Source organism: Ictalurus punctatus, chromosome 2, assembly GCF_001660625.3.
Source record: "Ictalurus punctatus breed USDA103 chromosome 2, Coco_2.0, whole genome shotgun sequence".
NCBI classification, from domain to species: Eukaryota; Metazoa; Chordata; class Actinopteri; order Siluriformes; family Ictaluridae; genus Ictalurus; species Ictalurus punctatus.
The window spans coordinates 2,583,231-2,600,087 of NC_030417.2; the positions used below are offsets into that span (position 1 = coordinate 2,583,231).

Consider the following 16,857-nt stretch of genomic DNA (forward strand, 5'->3'; position numbering starts at 1 on the left):
GTGTAAGGACTACTAAGGCATACAGAATGGAGAAAGTATATGGAACAAAGAAGTGTATAAAGTATTGCGGTTCATTTAAGTGTACACTCTACTGAAGTGTATGAAAGAGTTATATGTAAGTGTAGCACTTGTATGCTCTGATACAACTTTATTGAGCTACTGGACCAGTTCTAGGTTCGGATGGAGTGGGGTAACGGTGAAAAAATTAGACCTAGAGCAGGTTCTTTAAATACAAAAGGCGTCAGTTTACTGAAGGTCAACAAAGGCAATACATTTAACAGACATCAGAACCAATGAATAGTCCTGCAAGTAGCAAAAGGTAGGTAGAACCCACTTTAACCCTTTTTTCCTCAGTCCCTTTCCTTCACCTTGGTCACAAACAATTTGTTTTACCTAGATTATTTTATTAGATTAGACCAGTCTAAGTATTTTATTTTAGGTTAATAGGGTGTGCCTATATTCTCTTTCTCTATTGGCCTTTTTCCTTGAGTTTACTCTTTTTTTCCTTCCCTTACAGGTGAGAAAACATTTATGTCAGTTCCAAATCAAAGTCAATTCAAGTAAAACACTCTTAACCCTTGAATCATAATATTCACAATGATGAAACAGAATACAATGTGAAGTAACACATCAGATCCGGTCCAAGTTCAGTTTCACTTATACCTTCAAATTCAATTAAGATCAGTAAAGTTCAGTTCAGTTCCAAGGGGAAGAAAAAACAACTAGTCACCACAATTCCTTACAGCCATACTTCAATTTGTTTACATTCAATCACTGTCAGACTGTTTTTAACCATTCTTAATTGTTTCTTACGTGTATGTGTTTTAACTGATTAGCTTATTCATGCATTTTATGAATTATTTATTTGGTGATAATTCAGTGTGGGTTACATAAGGAATACTGTAGTGTATAGAATACTGAAGTGTACTGAATACTGAAGTGCATGATTTAGTGCTCTTTACTACTTTGCATAAGTTTTGTCCAGTTCTTTGCAATGGACACTCTTTTCTCCTGCATTTAATGACATAATGTTTTAAATCTAAATATTGTAGCGAGTTTAGCCAGCAGTGGGCGGAGCACAGACAGACACGGGGCTGTTTAAGAATAAAATGAAGTGAATTTATTTACAGTGTGTGATAGTGTGTGCGTGCAGGAATGGTCTTTAGGGGGAAGGGCTCGTGTGCCGGGGTCGTCCGTGGGCGGTAAGTGCCGCGCTGGAGGTCTTCCGAGAGGCTGGAGTTGGGTTCTGTCCTTCAGCCTCATCCCGGATACAGCCAAGGGGCGGAGCCTTTGGTCGCGCGCTCTGCAAAAGACACAACACACATTAATCAGTGCACCGGGAGAGTCCTCTCTCCCTTTGCTAGAGGAGGATCGCCCTTTTATACTCTTCCTTCGTCTGCTGGATGGTGGAGAGCAGACGCGCTGCTCATCAGCCGCCAGCCGTGTGTATTTCGGCGGCTTCCCCCCGCCGCCACGCGCTCGCCGGCTGTCCAAAACACGGGGGTGCTGAAGCCGAGCTGTCGCTACACTGAATACTGAAGTGTATGAAATAGTGCTCTTTACTACTTTGCATAAGTTTTGTCCTGTTCGTTGCCAGACATTTAAAAATATATATTAAAAACATCTCATAAGCTTTATTCTGGTGCACTAACCCTGAAAGGCCACTAGATGGAGCAGTCAGATCAGTAATTCAGGAGCCTGTATATGACTGTCACTGTGTCATGTCAAATCTCATGTGAGACACGATGAGATGCATGTTTTTAAGACATGAATATGATTATTTATACAATAGTTGATTGTTTATTGGCATTAGATCATTTGAAAGGATTTAGAACATAAACTCAGTTCTGCTGTGCAAGAGACATGAGGAACTTCCTCTCATCTATATGTTTTGTGTCATACTGCTATATCTGCACTTCCTGTGTGAGCTGAGAGTGTGAGTGTCATCTATAGAGAGTGTTCATTAGGATCAGACTCCGTGCAGCAGTTGGTCAGTGTGTGTTTAGCTCCAATTCTCTCTTTGGATTAATGTGTGTGTTTGGGTCCTCAGTCAGAATGCAGGTGTGTTTTCTTCTCCTCCTTATACAGCTTCATGTCACTGAAGGTGAGTCTGCTTCCCCCCCCCCCCCCGTTTTTAATAATGTCAGTAATATATGTAAGAGATTAACATTTATTGCTTTTAAAGCATGACGTCATGCAGTAATCTTACGTATGATATGGAAATATAAAGTGCACACTGAACTACTGAAATTATTTGGGTGATTTTTGGAGTTTTTCTGTTTGATATCAAACCAAATATAAATATAAACATGAGAAAATATTCATGACGGGATCTTCATAAAACCTGCTAAGAACTTCCTGCTAGAGCTTTATTAATCCCCGCCCATGTCCTGGGTCATGTAGAACGGTGAGTCTCCTTCATCATGATTGGTGTTCTGGTTGTTCCTGTCTCGTCCCCCTACAGTTTCCTCTTGCGCTCTCATTGGCTGTTACTCATCGAGGTTCTTACGGCGTCGTACATGTCTCAAACATGCTTGAACCACTGGGGTGTGAACACTGTTCTCAGAATATGTGGATGACGTCGGTAAACTGCTTACCCGTGTGGTGTGTTCACGCCGTCACTTCCTTCACCAGCAGTCGTCCTCTTCGGTGGTGTGTCACTAAAATAGAAGCGGGTTTATCTGTTCAGAGGAAAATACATGCAGAGTTTCAGTGCCTCAGAGTAACACAAGATAAAATCAGACTAGCCATGTTGTAGCTTTTAGAATAAAGTACAATTGAACTGCTCATTAACAGATCATTAACTGGTGTGTTTCTACAGGCTGCAGACTGGAAGGAAACGGAGAGACAAAACTGATCACTGCATACACAGGAGGTTCAGTACTGCTGCCCTGCTCCTGCACTGACCTCCACACCAAACCTGAGACACACACATGGAAGAAATACACAGATGGAAATAACTGGGTAGAGATATCTCCTGAGAGAGAGCAGTACAAAGGCAGATTTCAGCTGGTTAATGATCTCTCTTCAGGAAATCTCTCTCTGCTCATATCCCACCTGACTGAAGAGGATGGAGGAGTTTACATGTGTGATCCTAAAGGGAGTGAATACAGATATTTCAGACTCACTGTTAAAGGTAAATGAGTCATTTTTATTCACAATGCTACTTCAGTGATAATCTCAGGACAGATTAATCTGATGATGTAACAGCAATGCAATATGTTGATGTTTGTATGAATAATGAATAATCAGACAGTGACTGTGACTGGATACGTGGGACAGTCTGTCCTTCTGCCCTGCTCCTGCTCTGAACTACAAGCCAAACCACACACTTTCACATGGCAATTTTTAAAAGATAGCAAAGAAATCTTCCCAAAGGACGAGACAAATCGCTACACAGACAGAGTTCAGATCTTTAATGATCATCTTCCAGGAAATCTCTCTCTGCTCATATCACACCTGACTGTAGAGGATGGAGGATGGTACAGGTGTAAGATCAGCACCACTGACTTTAAAGACGTCTCAGTCGAAGTAAAAGGTAAAATGACCTTCTGTATATAAACTATATGTGAAGTTGACTACAGCGTGTATCTAAGGAAATGTAACATCTTTAATAAATTTGTGGACTACTAATGTATAATAAAATGACGTGGAGTAAACATTTCGCCTTAATACCTCAAAATACGATCTGAAACTGAAAAAAATATAGTTTGTTTTTACTTTCCACTCATATTTCAGTGATTTCGCATATATAGATATAGATAAATAGATACATGTTGTAGATAAATGTTCTCAAACGTATGTGTGTGTGTTTGAATTTCTGAACCGCTGAGTTCATTTTTGCCCCAGTTAATCCATTCACTCTTACTGACCCTGGTGTTTTCAATTTTGGCTCTGGGGCTTTGCAAAAACATTTAAAAGCGACTGATTTGCAAAGGCATGTAGATACGGCAGTCTCAATGAACATATAAACCGATGCTTTCTCACGCTTTTGATGTTCAGGTGAGGTCACAGACCAAATGTTGTTGTACAGCTGAAAGCATTGAGGGAAGCTTTGCTCGGCTGGCTGTCTTACACGAGAACAGCTTATCGCGCCTCGGGTTGAAATACTGACATCTGGTTCCCGCATTTTCTCTTGGAATGACTTTCTCTTTCACTTCTCACTACGGTTCCTGGATTGTCTTTAATAAAGAACATGCTGAGTTTACACACTTGTGTCCTGCCTTCACTCACTGCACATCACACTCTTTATTTATAACTTATTAAACCTTTCTCTCCTCGCAGACGCACCAACAAGACCTTCAACATCCAGACCAGTGATCACAACAACTTCACCTAATCCTGAACCAGGTACCACACACCACTGATACACACTGGAATGAAAAGTCTTTCTGAGTACGTTAGTACATCAGCTCACAGCAACAAACACACACTAACTTTATCTGTCTTTCACTTCCTGTACGTGTCACAACAAAAGCTACAAAACCAACCCCAGTGGTCAATGACAAAACAACCACACGCACTGAAACATCTTCTGTGAAAGGTAAAAGATAGATAACTCTTTATAAGAGCTAAAAATGATGAATGGAGAATTCAAACCCACATGTGTCCTTCTCACTTCTCTTCTGTTCCACAAACCCAGATCCTCACACCATCATCATCATCATCATCATCATCATCTGTACTGCTGTTGGGGTTCTGCTGCTGCTGATACTCGGAGGAGTCATGTACTGGAAACACAGAGGTACACACACACACACACACACACACACACACACACACACTTCTGCAGTCTCACTCTCTCTGGTTTCTTTCTGTAGGACAGAGACGAGGACAGACCGAGACCGGTGATGGACAAACAGGACAGAGGACACAGCAGAAGAAGCAGGTGAATACACACGTCCATGTGGTGTGTGTGTGTGTGTGTGTGTGTGTATGTGTGTGTGTGTTTGGTCTAACGCAACATGTTTTTTCTCTACAGAATGATTGTGATGTTCTGTACACAGCTATAAATCCACAAACTAAACGCAACAAAGCAGAAGAAAAGGTGTGTATCATTCTAAAAGTGTGTATCTTACATGTGTGTGTGTGTGTGTGTGTGTGTGTGTGTGTGTGTGTGTAATAACACATTGTTGATGTTTATTCCTGCAGGATGAGGTGACATACTCGACTGTAGTCCTCAGTAACACTGTGAGAGCAGCACACACTCCAGTGGAGTCAGGAGATACTGCAGTATATGCCATCATCAAAACTAACTAACTAACACACACACACACACACACACACACACACACACACACACACACACACTCACACACACTCACACGTTTCTACTATATTCGTGAGGTTTTCGCACTGCTTTATTCCAAAGTGTCTACAACTCTTATTTACAAAAAAATAATAATCTCTTTTATATACAGTATCTCACAAAAGTAAGTACACCCCTCACATTTGTGTAAATATTTGATGATATCTTTTCATGTGACAACACTGAAGAATTGACACTTTGCTACAATGTAAAGTAGTGAGTGTACAGCTTGTGTAACAGTGTAAATTTGCTGTCCCCTCAAAATAACTCAACACACAGCCATTAATGTCTAAACCGCTGGCAACAAAAGTGAGTACACCCCTAAGAGAAAATGTCCAAACTGGGCCCAATTAGCCATTTTCCCTCCCCGGTGTTATGTGACTTGTTAGTGTTACAAGGTCTCAGGTGTGAATGGGGAGCAGGTGTGTTAAATTTGGTGTCATCGCTCTCACACTCCCTCATACTGGTCACTGGAAATTCAACTTTTATATCAGACCCCGCCCCCCTGCATTAAATTTTACTACTCATTATTTGCATTTATTCTTATAATAATGTGATATTTGTGATTATTTGAATCATATCACAGTGCACTGTCTGATTTTTCTTTAAATTGATGATGTATTTTTTTTATTTATTTTTGGCTAGGCAAAACAAAATGTCATGCAAAATGTATGCACTTTTTTTTTTTTTTGCAAATGTTACTTTGAATAAACTTGAACTTCAGATTAAAAAGAGAGATGTAAAATTTCTGGAGGATTTGTTTGTGGTTTTGGGAAGTTTATTGACACTCAATAATTTATTAAGCTTTAGGAAATACGCTCAGTTACACATGAGGGTCTTTCTCTCTGAGCCACATTTTCTCCTCTTATGTAATGGAGGGATGGATGGATGGATATATGGATGGAGGGATGGATGAATGAATAGATGATTATCTAGATGATTACCTATCCTATGGATAGATAATTACCATGTGACTGTGTGATGCAGTGTGTGTGTTGAAATGTATGAAGGAGGAAGTAGCAAGTGACAAATCACTGGAAACTGTTACTTCCTTACATGTGGGCTGTGTGTGTGCGTGTGTGTGCGTGTGTGTGTGTGTGCGCGTGTGTGTGTGTGTGCGTGCGTGTGTAGAAGAGAGTCAGTAAGACTACATGTAAATTGTGTCGTCGTGTTTTTCTCTGTGGTCAATACTGTAGTGTGGACGTTAGTGAGTTGTTGTCATTAGATGTTAATAATGGTGTGTTTTTATCTTCTCCTTCTTCTCCACATCACTGCAGGTGAGTCTGCTCTTCTCCTTCCTACTTAATAATAAAGCTAATTAAATAAATGTAAGAATTTCAAGCTGTTAAGGCATAAAGTCATGCGTTAATCTTACTAAAGATATGGAAATGTAAAGTGCACACTGAACAACTGAATTCATGGAGTTCATTTTCCCCCTGTTCTGACATCACCATGAGAACATGTTCATCATGTGACTTTCATAAAACTACTTAAATCACTTTTTCAGGATTATTAAATAAGGACTTTCTGCCAGAGCTTTATTAATCCATCTTTATTAATCCAGCTCCATGCATACATGCTTATACTACAAGATTTCCTACCAGTAATTTCAAAGCTGTTTGTAGCTTGTAAAACAGTTTGTGATTAAACCCAGGCTTCGATATGAACATTTCACTGTGGTGTGTTTCTACAGGCTGCAGACTGGAAGGAAACGGTGAGATAAAACCGATCACTGCATACTCAGGAGACTCAGTACTGCTGCCCTGCTCCTGCACTGACCTCCACACCAAACCTGAGACACACACATGGAAGAAATACACAGATGGAAATAACTGGGTAGAGATATCTCCTGAGAGAGAGCAGTACAAAGGCAGATTTCAGCTGGTTAATGATCTCTCTTCAGGAAATCTCTCTCTGCTCATATCACACCTGACTGAAGAGGATGGAGGAGTTTACATGTGTGATCCTAAAGGGAGTGAATACAGATATTTCAGACTCACTGTTAAAGGTAAATGAGTAATTTTTATTCACAATGCTACTTCAGTGATAATCTCAGGACAGATTAATCTGATGATGTAACAGCAATGCAATATGTTGATGTTTGTATGAATAATGAATAATCAGACAGTGACTGTGACTGGATACGTGGGACAGTCTGTCCTTCTGCCCTGCTCCTGCTCTGAACTACAAGCCAAACCACACACTTTCAGATGGCAATTTTTAAAAGATAGCAAAGAAATCTTCCCAAAGGACGAGACAAATCGCTACACAGACAGAGTTCAGATCTTTAATGATCATCTTCCAGTAAATCTCTCTCTGCTCATATCACACCTGACTGTAGAGGATGGAGGATGGTACAGGTGCAAGATCAGCAACACTGACTTTAAAGACATCTTAGTCACAGTAAAAGGTAAAATGACCTTCTGTATATAAACTATATGTGAAGTTGACTACAGCGTGTATCTAAGGAAATGTAACATCTTTAATAAATTTGTGGACTACTAATGTATAATGAAATTACGTGGAGTAAACATTCCAACTTAATACCTCAAAATACGATCTGAAACTGAAAAAATACAGTTAGGTTTTACTTTCCACACATATTTCAATGATTTCACATATATAGATATAGATAAATGTTGATAATATGTTGATATGACATAAACCGACACTTTCTCACGCTTTTGATGTTCAGGTGAGGTCACAGACCAAATGTTGTTGGATAGCTGAAAGCATTGAGGGAAGCTTTGCTCGGCTGGCTGTCTTACACGAGAACAGCTTGTCGTGCCTCGGTTTGAACTACTGACCTCTGATTCCCGCATTTTCTCTTGGAATGACTCTCTTTCACATCTCACTATGGTTCCTGGATTGTCTTTAATAAAGAACACGCTGAGTTTACACACTTGTGTCCTGCCTTCACTCACTGCACATCACACTCTTTATTTATAACTTATTAAACCTTCCTCTCCTTGCAGACGCACCAACAAGACCTTCAGCATCCAGACCAGTGATCACAACAACTTCACCTAATACTGAACCAGGTACCACACACCACTGATACACACTGGAATGAAAAGTCTTTGTGAGTACGTTAGTACATCAGCTCACAGCAAGAAACACACACTAACTTTATCTGGTCTCTAACTTCCTGTACGTGTCACAACAAAAGCTACAAAACCAACCCCAGTGGTCAATGACAAAACAACCACAGTTCCACAATTCCACAGGAAACGACACGTCTACAAACCCCTTATTACTCATTCTATCAAACTTTTACACTTTCCGTCAGTGTCTCCTTTAAAAAGTGTAAAATTCAGTGTAACACATGTAAACAGTGTTAAGGTAATGTTCTGACTGATATTGATGACGTCTCTCCAGAGCGTCTTCCCTTCGTCCCCTTCGCCGTGGTGACTGTGATCTTTCTGCACATCATCGTGGCTGTGGTCTATTGCAGAACCAGAAAGAAAGGTACACACACTTTCAAGCTCTTGTACTCTTACTACTTTGTGGACGTTTATCCTCCACTTCCCCGCCATTTTATCTGCATGAACGTAGCTTTTCTTGTTTATTTTACTCTCCAGGTCCTGATAGAGTTCATTACAGCAGAGCTGATGGAGACGGAGCTGTGAGTCTGCAGTGGAGAAGAACTCAATCAGCTGATCCATCAACACATTAATAAACAGATTTATTCATAAATAGTCCTGCATAAGTAGTTCTGTAAATACCGGAGCTTAATTTTTTATTCACGATTTGTTCTTTCCAACCTTTTAGACGTTCAGCTTTCATTTTCTGCCTAATAATATTTTAATTAATCATAGAATATGTGTGGTTTAGATTTAAAAGTAGATCATTTAGAGTTTTATACCTGATTCTCACATGCTTTTGAAGCCTGCTTCACTTTCACAATATTTACATCATTAAAAACTAGGCACATTGTATTTTTCCCCTCAGAAAATATTGTAATGTTCTTGGTCCTGTATCCAGTCTAAGTATTTTATTTTAGGTTAATAGGGTGTGCCTATATTCTCTTTCTCTATTGGCCTTTTTCCTTGAGTTTACTCTTTTTTTCCTTCCCTTACAGGTGAGAAAACATTTATGTCAGTTCCAAATCAAAGTCAATTCAAGTAAAACACTCTTAACCCTTGAATCATAATATTCACAATGATGAAACAGAATACAACGTGAAGTAACACATCAGATCCGGTCCAAGTTCAGTTTCACTTATACCTTCAAATTCAATTAAGATCAGTAAAGTTCAGTTCAGTTCCAAGGGGAAAAAAAACCAACTAGTCACCACAATTCCTTACAGGCATACTTCAATTTGTTTACATTCAATCACTGTCAGACTGTTTTTAACCATTCTTAATTGTTTCTTACGTGTATGTGTTTTAACTGATTAGCTTATTCATGCATTTTATGAATTATTTATTTGGTGATAATTCAGTGTGGGTTACATAAGGAATACTGTAGTGTATAGAATACTGAAGTGTACTGAATACTGAAGTGCATGATTTAGTGCTCTTTACTACTTTGCATAAGTTTTGTCCAGTTCTTTGCAATGGACACTCTTTTCTCCTGCATTTAATGACATAATGTTTTAAATCTAAATATTGTAGCGAGTTTAGCCAGCAGTGGGCGGAGCACAGACAGACACGGGGCTGTTTAAGTATAAAATGAAGTGAATTTATTTACAGTGTGTGATAGTGTGTGCGTGCAGGAATGGTCTTTAGGGGGAAGGGCTCGTGTGCCGGGGTCGTCCGTGGGCGGTAAGTGCCGCGCTGGAGGGCTTCCGAGAGGCTGGAGTTGGGTTCTGTCCTTCAGCCTCATCCCGGATACAGCCAAGGGGCGGAGCCTTTGGTCGCGCGCTCTGCAAAAGACACAACACACATTAATCAGTGCACCGGGAGAGTCCTCTCTCCCTTTGCTAGAGGAGGATCGCCCTTTTATACTCTTCCTTCGTCTGCTGGATGGTGGAGAGCAGACGCGCTGCTCATCAGCCGCCAGCCGTGTGTATTTCGGCGGCTTCCCCCCGCCGCCACGCGCTCGCCGGCTGTCCAAAACACGGGGGTGCTGAAGCCGAGCTGTCGCTACACTGAATACTGAAGTGTATGAAATAGTGCTCTTTACTACTTTGCATAAGTTTTGTCCTGTTCGTTGCCAGACATTTAAAAATATATATTAAAAACATCTCATAAGCTTTATTCTGGTGCACTAACCCTGAAAGGCCACTAGATGGAGCAGTCAGATCAGTAATTCAGGAGCCTGTATATGACTGTCACTGTGTCATGTCAAATCTCATGTGAGACACGATGAGATGCATGTTTTTAAGACATGAATATGATTATTTATACAATAGTTGATTGTTTATTGGCATTAGATCATTTGAAAGGATTTAGAACATAAACTCAGTTCTGCTGTGCAAGAGACATGAGGAACTTCCTCTCATCTATATGTTCAGTGTCATACTGCTATATCTGCACTTCCTGTGTGAGCTGAGAGTGTGAGTGTCATCTCTAGAGTGTGTTCATTAGGATCAGACTCCGTGCAGCAGTTGGTCAGTGTGTGTTTAGCTCCAATTCTCTCTTTGGATTAATGTGTGTGTTTGGGTCCTCAGTCAGAATGCAGGTGTGTTTTCTTCTCCTCCTTATACAGCTTCATGTCACTGAAGGTGAGTCTGCTCCCCCCCCCCCCCCCCCCCCCCGTTTTTAATAATGTCAGTAATATATGTAAGAGATTAACATTTATTGCTTTTAAAGCATGACGTCATGCAGTAATCTTACGTATGATATGGAAATATAAAGTGCACACTGAACTACTGAAATTATTTGGGTGATTTTTGGAGTTTTTCTGTTTGATATCAAACCAAATATAAATATAAACATGAGAAAATATTCATGACGGGATCTTCATAAAACCTGCTAAGAACTTCCTGCTAGAGCTTTATTAATCCCCGCCCATGTCCTGGGTTCATGTAGAACGCTGAGTCTCCTTCATCATGATTGGTGTTCTGGTTGTTCCTGTCTCGTCCCCCTACAGTTTCCTCTTGCGCTCTCATTGGCTGTTACTCATCGAGGTTCTTACGGCGTCGTACATGTCTCAAACATGCTTGAACCACTGGGGTGTGAACACTGTTCTCAGAATATGTGGATGACGTCGGTAAACTGCTTACCCGTGTGGTGTGTTCACGCCGTCACTTCCTTCACCAGCAGTCGTCCTCTTCGGTGGTGTGTCACTAAAATAGAAGCGGGTTTATCTGTTCAGAGGAAAATACATGCAGAGTTTCAGTGCCTCAGAGTAACACAAGATAAAATCAGACTAGCCATGTTGTAGCTTTTAGAATAAAGTACAATTGAACTGCTCATTAACAGATCATTAACTGGTGTGTTTCTACAGGCTGCAGACTGGAAGGAAACGGAGAGACAAAACTGATCACTGCATACACAGGAGGTTCAGTACTGCTGCCCTGCTCCTGCACTGACCTCCACACCAAACCTGAGACACACACATGGAAGAAATACACAGATGGAAATAACTGGGTAGAGATATCTCCTGAGAGAGAGCAGTACAAAGGCAGATTTCAGCTGGTTAATGATCTCTCTTCAGGAAATCTCTCTCTGCTCATATCACACATGACTGTAGGGGATGATGGAGATTACAGGTGTAGTCTTAACAATACTGTATTCAGAAACCTCAGACTCACTGTTAAAGGTAAATGAGTCATTTTTATTCACAATGCTACTTCAGTGATAATCTCAGGACAGATTAATCTGATGATGTAACAGCAATGCAATATGTTGATGTTTGTTCATTCTCCAGGTTGCACAGTGAATCGTCAGACAGTGACTGTGACTGGATACGTGGGACAGTCTGTCCTTCTGCCCTGCTCCTGCTCTGAACTACAAGCCAAACCACACACTTTCAGATGGATCTATTTTAAAGGATCTGATCGCAAAGAAATCTTCCCAAAGGACGAGACAAATCGCTACACAGACAGAGTTCAGATCTTTAATGATCATCTTCCAGTAAATCTCTCTCTACTCATATCACACCTGACTGTAGAGGATGGAGGATGGTACAGGTGTAAGATCAGCAACACTGACTTTAAAGACGTCTCAGTCGAAGTAAAAGGTAAAATGACCTTCTGTATATAAACTATATGTGAAGTTGACTACAGCGTGTATCTAAGGAAATGTAACATCTTTAATAAATTTGTGGACTACTAATGTATAATAAAATGATGTGGAGTAAACATTCCAACTTAATACCTCAAAATACGATCTGAAACTGAAAAAATACAGTTAGGTTTTACTTTCCACTCATATTTCAATGATTTCGCATATATAGATATAGATAAATAGATAAATGTTGTAGATAAATGTTATCAAACGTATGTGTGTGTGTTTGAATTTCTGAACCGCTGAGTTCATTTTTGCCCCAGTTAATCCATTCACTCTTACTGACCCTGGTGTTTTAAATTTTGGCTCTGGGGCTTTGCAAAAACATTTAAAAGCGACTGATTTGCAAAGGCATGTAGATACGGCAGTCTCAATGAACATATAAACCGACGCTTTCTCACGCTTTTGATGTTCAGGTGAGGTCACAGACCAAATGTTGTTGTACAGCTGAAAGCATTGAGGGAAGCTTTGCTCGGCTGGCTGTCTTACACGAGAACAGCTTGTCGTGCCTCGGGTTGAAATACTGACATCTGATTCCCGCATTTTCTCTTGGAATGACTCTCTTTCACTTCTCACTACGATTCCTGGATTGTCTTTAATAAAGAACACGCTGAGTTTACACACTTGTGTCCTGCCTTCACTCACTGCACATCACACTCTTTATTTATAACTTATTAAACCTTCCTCTCCTTGCAGACGCACCAACAAGACCTTCAACATCCAGACCAGTGATCACAACAACTTCACCTAATCCTGAACCAGGTACCACACACCACTGATACACACTGGAATGAAAAGTCTTTGTGAGTACATTAGTACATCAGCTCACAGCAAGAAACACACACTAACTTTATCTGTCTTTCACTTCCTGTACGTGTCACAACAAAAGCTACAAAACCAACCCTAGTGGTCAATGACAACACAACCGCACGCTCTGAAACATCTTCTGAAACAGGTAATGATCAATACACTGCATTATCTTCTGATCATTTAAGATGCACTTACTGTGTTACATCATTATACATAAATGTTAATTTGTGTAATTATGTGAAGACTGGATATAGGGAGGATTGTATCTTCTGCTAAGAAATTCCACCGGAAACGACGCGTCTGCAAACCCCTTATCACTCATTCTATCAAACGTTTACACTTTCCGTCACTGTCTCCTTTAAAAAGTGTAAAATTCAGTGTAACACATGTAAACAGTGTTAAGGTAATGTTCTGACTGATATTGATGACGTCTCTCCAGAGCATCTTCCCTTCGTCCCCTTCGCCCTGGTGACTGTGATCTTTCTGCACATCATCGTGGCTGTGGTCTATTGCAGAACCAGAAAGAAAGGAACACACACTTTCAAGCTCTTGTACTCTTACTACTATGTGGACGTTTATCCTCCACTTCCCCGCCATTTTATCTGCATGAACGTAGCTTTTCTTGTTTCTTTTACTCTCCAGGTCCTGATAGAGTTCATTACAGCAGAGCTGATGGAGATGGAGCAGTGAGTCTGCAGTAGAGAAGGACATCAACAGAAGATACACACATATAATAGCAGTGACAATCCTACACACCTGATTAAACAAGAAAGTGTAAACTCTTCTGTCCTAAAGACTTTCCTGTATACTCTTTCCATAAAAGTTACATAAATATCTCCTCATCGTTTCAACAGTTATACATCATTGTTAAATAAAAATGTGTTTTAAATGTGTTTATTATTTGGCTGAGGTCATGTGGAGCTAAAAGATTTGCTGATTCACAACTTCAGAGTCCTTTTCGGTGAGTGTGACCTCTACTGGCTGGGAGGAGAAATGTCCCGAGACATCATCACATGCATTTAATACCTCGTCCACCTGCGGCTTGATGAAATAAAGCTAATAAACAAAACAACTCCAGTTATGTGTGGAGAGATATAGATATATCTTGTTCTCTTTATTTCCTGATTATTAAATCTATTAAATGTCTCATCAGTGTCTTTTCTCTCTTGTTTAATAAAAGCCAAGTATTTGGGATTTGTGTGTTTCTCCACACCATCATGCTTTGGCCTTCTTTGTATTTCACTCTTCTGCCTTATTACAACATAGTGATAATTTTGCACTTCCTGTGGTAACACTTCCTGTGAAGGTGTATATGTGGTAACCTACTATACTTGCAGTGTGTGACCTATAGTGTGTGTGCATTAGGATCAGACTCGGTGCAGCAGTTGGTCAGTGTGTGTTTAGCTCTAATTCTCTCTTTGGATTAATGTGTGTGTTTGGGTCCTCAGTCAGAATGCAGGTGTGCTTTCTTCTCCTTCTTATACAGCTTCATGTCACTGAAGGTGAGTAATACTCACTTGTTTTGATGCTGCTAAAAATAGATATTTTGAATAGATAGATAGATAGATAGATAGAGTTGCATGTGTATGTGCTGAATCATGTGTTGAAACAGATGAAAGTGGAAGTGGCAACTGAAAAAAGTAGTGGAAACTATTACTTCACTACATGTGATGTGTGTGTGTGTGTGTGTGTGTGTGTGTGTGTGTGTGTGTGTGTGTGTATGTGTGTATGTGTGTGTGTGTGTGTGTGTGTGTGTGTGTGTGTGTAGGGCATTGAAGAGCGGACGTAAGCCAGTATTTCCACACAGTGTGTCTCTGCTTATGGACGTTAGTGAGTTGTCTACATTAGTCATTAAAATGCTGTTGTGTTTTTATCTTCTCCTTCTTCTCCACATCACTGAAGGTGAGTCTGTCTGTCTCTATCTCTCTATCTCTCTCTCTCTCTCTCTCTCTCTCTCTCTCTGTCTCTGTCTTTCTTTGTGGAATGGGGGCTAGCGAGGTATTGGACGGGCGGGGGCAGGGCGGGGGGGTTGCAACACGTTGTCATTCAATGTCAACCGGTGATCTAAAAAATGATAAAATATGTAAGTGTTTATCGGTTAAAGCTTTTAAAGCTTAACATCATGTAGTAATCTTACTTATGATATGGAAATGTAAAGTGCTTTAAAGATTTTCTACAGTCATTACTGAGCTGTGGGCTTGTGGTGTAACATGACGACACTATCTGTATGTGTATGTGTATCTGTATGTGTATGTGTATGTATATGTGTATCTGTATCTGTATGTGTATCTGTATGTGTATCTGTATGTGTATGTGTATGTGTATCTGTATGTGTATGTGTATCTGTATGTGTATGTGTATGTGTATGTGTATGTGTATGTGTATCTGTATGTGTATGTGTATCTGTATGTGTATGTGTATGTGTATGTGTATGTGTATCTGTATGTGTATCTGTATGTGTATGTGTATGTGTATGTGTATGTGTATCTGTATGTGTATCTGTATCTGTATGTGTATGTGTATGTGTATCTGTATCTGTATGTGTATGTGTATCTGTATGTGTATCTGTATCTGTATGTGTATGTGTATCTGTATGTGTATGTGTATGTGTATGTGTATCTGTATGTGTATGTGTATCTGTATGTGTATGTGTATGTGTATCTGTATGTGTATGTGTATCTGTATGTGTATCTGTATGTGTATGTGTATGTGTATCTGTATGTGTATCTGTATGTGTATGTGTATGTGTATGTGTATCTGTATGTGTATCTGTATGTGTATGTGTATGTGTATGTGTATCTGTATGTGTATCTGTATGTGTATGTGTATCTGTATGTGTATGTGTATGTGTATCTGTATCTGTATGTGTATCTGTATGTGTATGTGTATCTGTATGTGTATGTGTATGTGTATCTGTATGTGTATGTGTATCTGTATGTGTATCTGTATGTGTATCTGTATGTGTATGTGTATCTGTACGTGTATGTGTATCTGTATGTGTATGTGTATCTGTATGTGTATGTGTATGTGTATGTGTATCTATATGTGTATCTGTATGTGTATGTGTATGTGTATCTGTATGTGTATGTGTATCTGTATGTGTATCTGTATGTGTATGTGTATGTGTATGTGTATCTGTATGTGTATGTGTATCTGTACGTGTATGTGTATCTGTATGTGTATCTGTATGTGTATGTGTATCTGTATGTGTATGTGTATGTGTATGTGTATCTATATGTGTATCTGTATGTGTATGTGTATCTGTATGTGTATGTGTATCTGTATGTGTATCTGTATGTGTATCTGTATGTGTATGTGTATGTGTATCTGTATCTGTATGTGTATGTGTATCTGTATGTGTATCTGTATGTGTATGTGTATGTGTATGTGTATCTGTATGTGTATCTGTATGTGTATGTGTATGTGTATGTGTATGTGTATCTGTATGTGTATCTGTATCTGTATCTGTATGTGTATCTGTATGTGTATGTGTATCTGTATGTGTATGTGTATGTGTATCTGTATGTGTATGTGTATGTGTATCTGTATGTGTATCTGTATGTG

At 39.7% G+C, this 16,857-nt stretch overlaps 3 protein-coding genes across 7 annotated transcripts in view; all 3 read left to right on the plus strand.

The window, feature by feature from the left end:
* Positions 1 to 1,946: 1,946 nt before the first annotated feature.
* On the plus strand, positions 1,947 to 6,011 carry LOC128635144 (uncharacterized). 2 transcript variants are annotated; one of them, XM_053686388.1, is made up of 8 exons: positions 1,947 to 2,104; positions 2,822 to 3,136; positions 4,285 to 4,350; positions 4,478 to 4,543; positions 4,643 to 4,744; positions 4,821 to 4,888; positions 4,982 to 5,047; positions 5,152 to 6,009. In XM_053686388.1, exons 1-8 carry the CDS (start codon positions 2,029 to 2,031, stop codon positions 5,257 to 5,259), a joined length of 867 nt encoding a protein of 288 aa, XP_053542363.1. In that variant the 5' UTR covers positions 1,947 to 2,028; the 3' UTR covers positions 5,260 to 6,009. The 2 variants fall into 2 exon arrangements, with proteins under 2 accessions (XP_053542363.1, XP_053542365.1); XM_053686390.1 differs by lacking the exons at positions 1,947 to 2,104; positions 2,822 to 3,136 and adding an exon at positions 3,204 to 3,538 and having other exon boundaries at positions 5,152 to 6,011.
* A 375-nt stretch (positions 6,012 to 6,386) lies between these two features.
* Positions 6,387 to 16,857, plus strand: part of LOC108261367 (polymeric immunoglobulin receptor) — a 38,023-nt gene continuing 27,552 nt past the window's right edge. Inside the window, exons 1-4 of one of the 2 annotated variants that reach the window (XM_053686371.1) lie at positions 6,387 to 6,585; positions 7,002 to 7,316; positions 12,125 to 12,436; positions 13,180 to 13,245. In XM_053686371.1, coding sequence (XP_053542346.1) covers positions 6,534 to 6,585; positions 7,002 to 7,316; positions 12,125 to 12,436; positions 13,180 to 13,245 — 745 coding nt within the window. In that variant the 5' untranslated portion in view covers positions 6,387 to 6,533. Of the gene's footprint in view, positions 6,586 to 7,001; positions 7,317 to 10,809; positions 10,977 to 11,701; positions 12,017 to 12,124; positions 12,437 to 13,179; positions 13,246 to 16,857 lie in introns of those variants that run through there. The other variant, XM_053686369.1, reaches the window with a different exon arrangement.
* Positions 14,647 to 16,857, plus strand: part of LOC108254838 (polymeric immunoglobulin receptor) — a 40,359-nt gene continuing 38,148 nt past the window's right edge. Inside the window, exons 1-2 of one of the 3 annotated variants that reach the window (XM_053686348.1) lie at positions 14,647 to 14,795; positions 15,062 to 15,195. In XM_053686348.1, the coding sequence (XP_053542323.1) occupies positions 15,114 to 15,195 (82 nt within the window). In that variant the 5' untranslated portion in view covers positions 14,647 to 14,795; positions 15,062 to 15,113. Of the gene's footprint in view, positions 14,796 to 14,927; positions 15,196 to 16,857 lie in introns of those variants that run through there. The other 2 variants (XM_053686349.1, XM_053686356.1) reach the window with 2 other exon arrangements.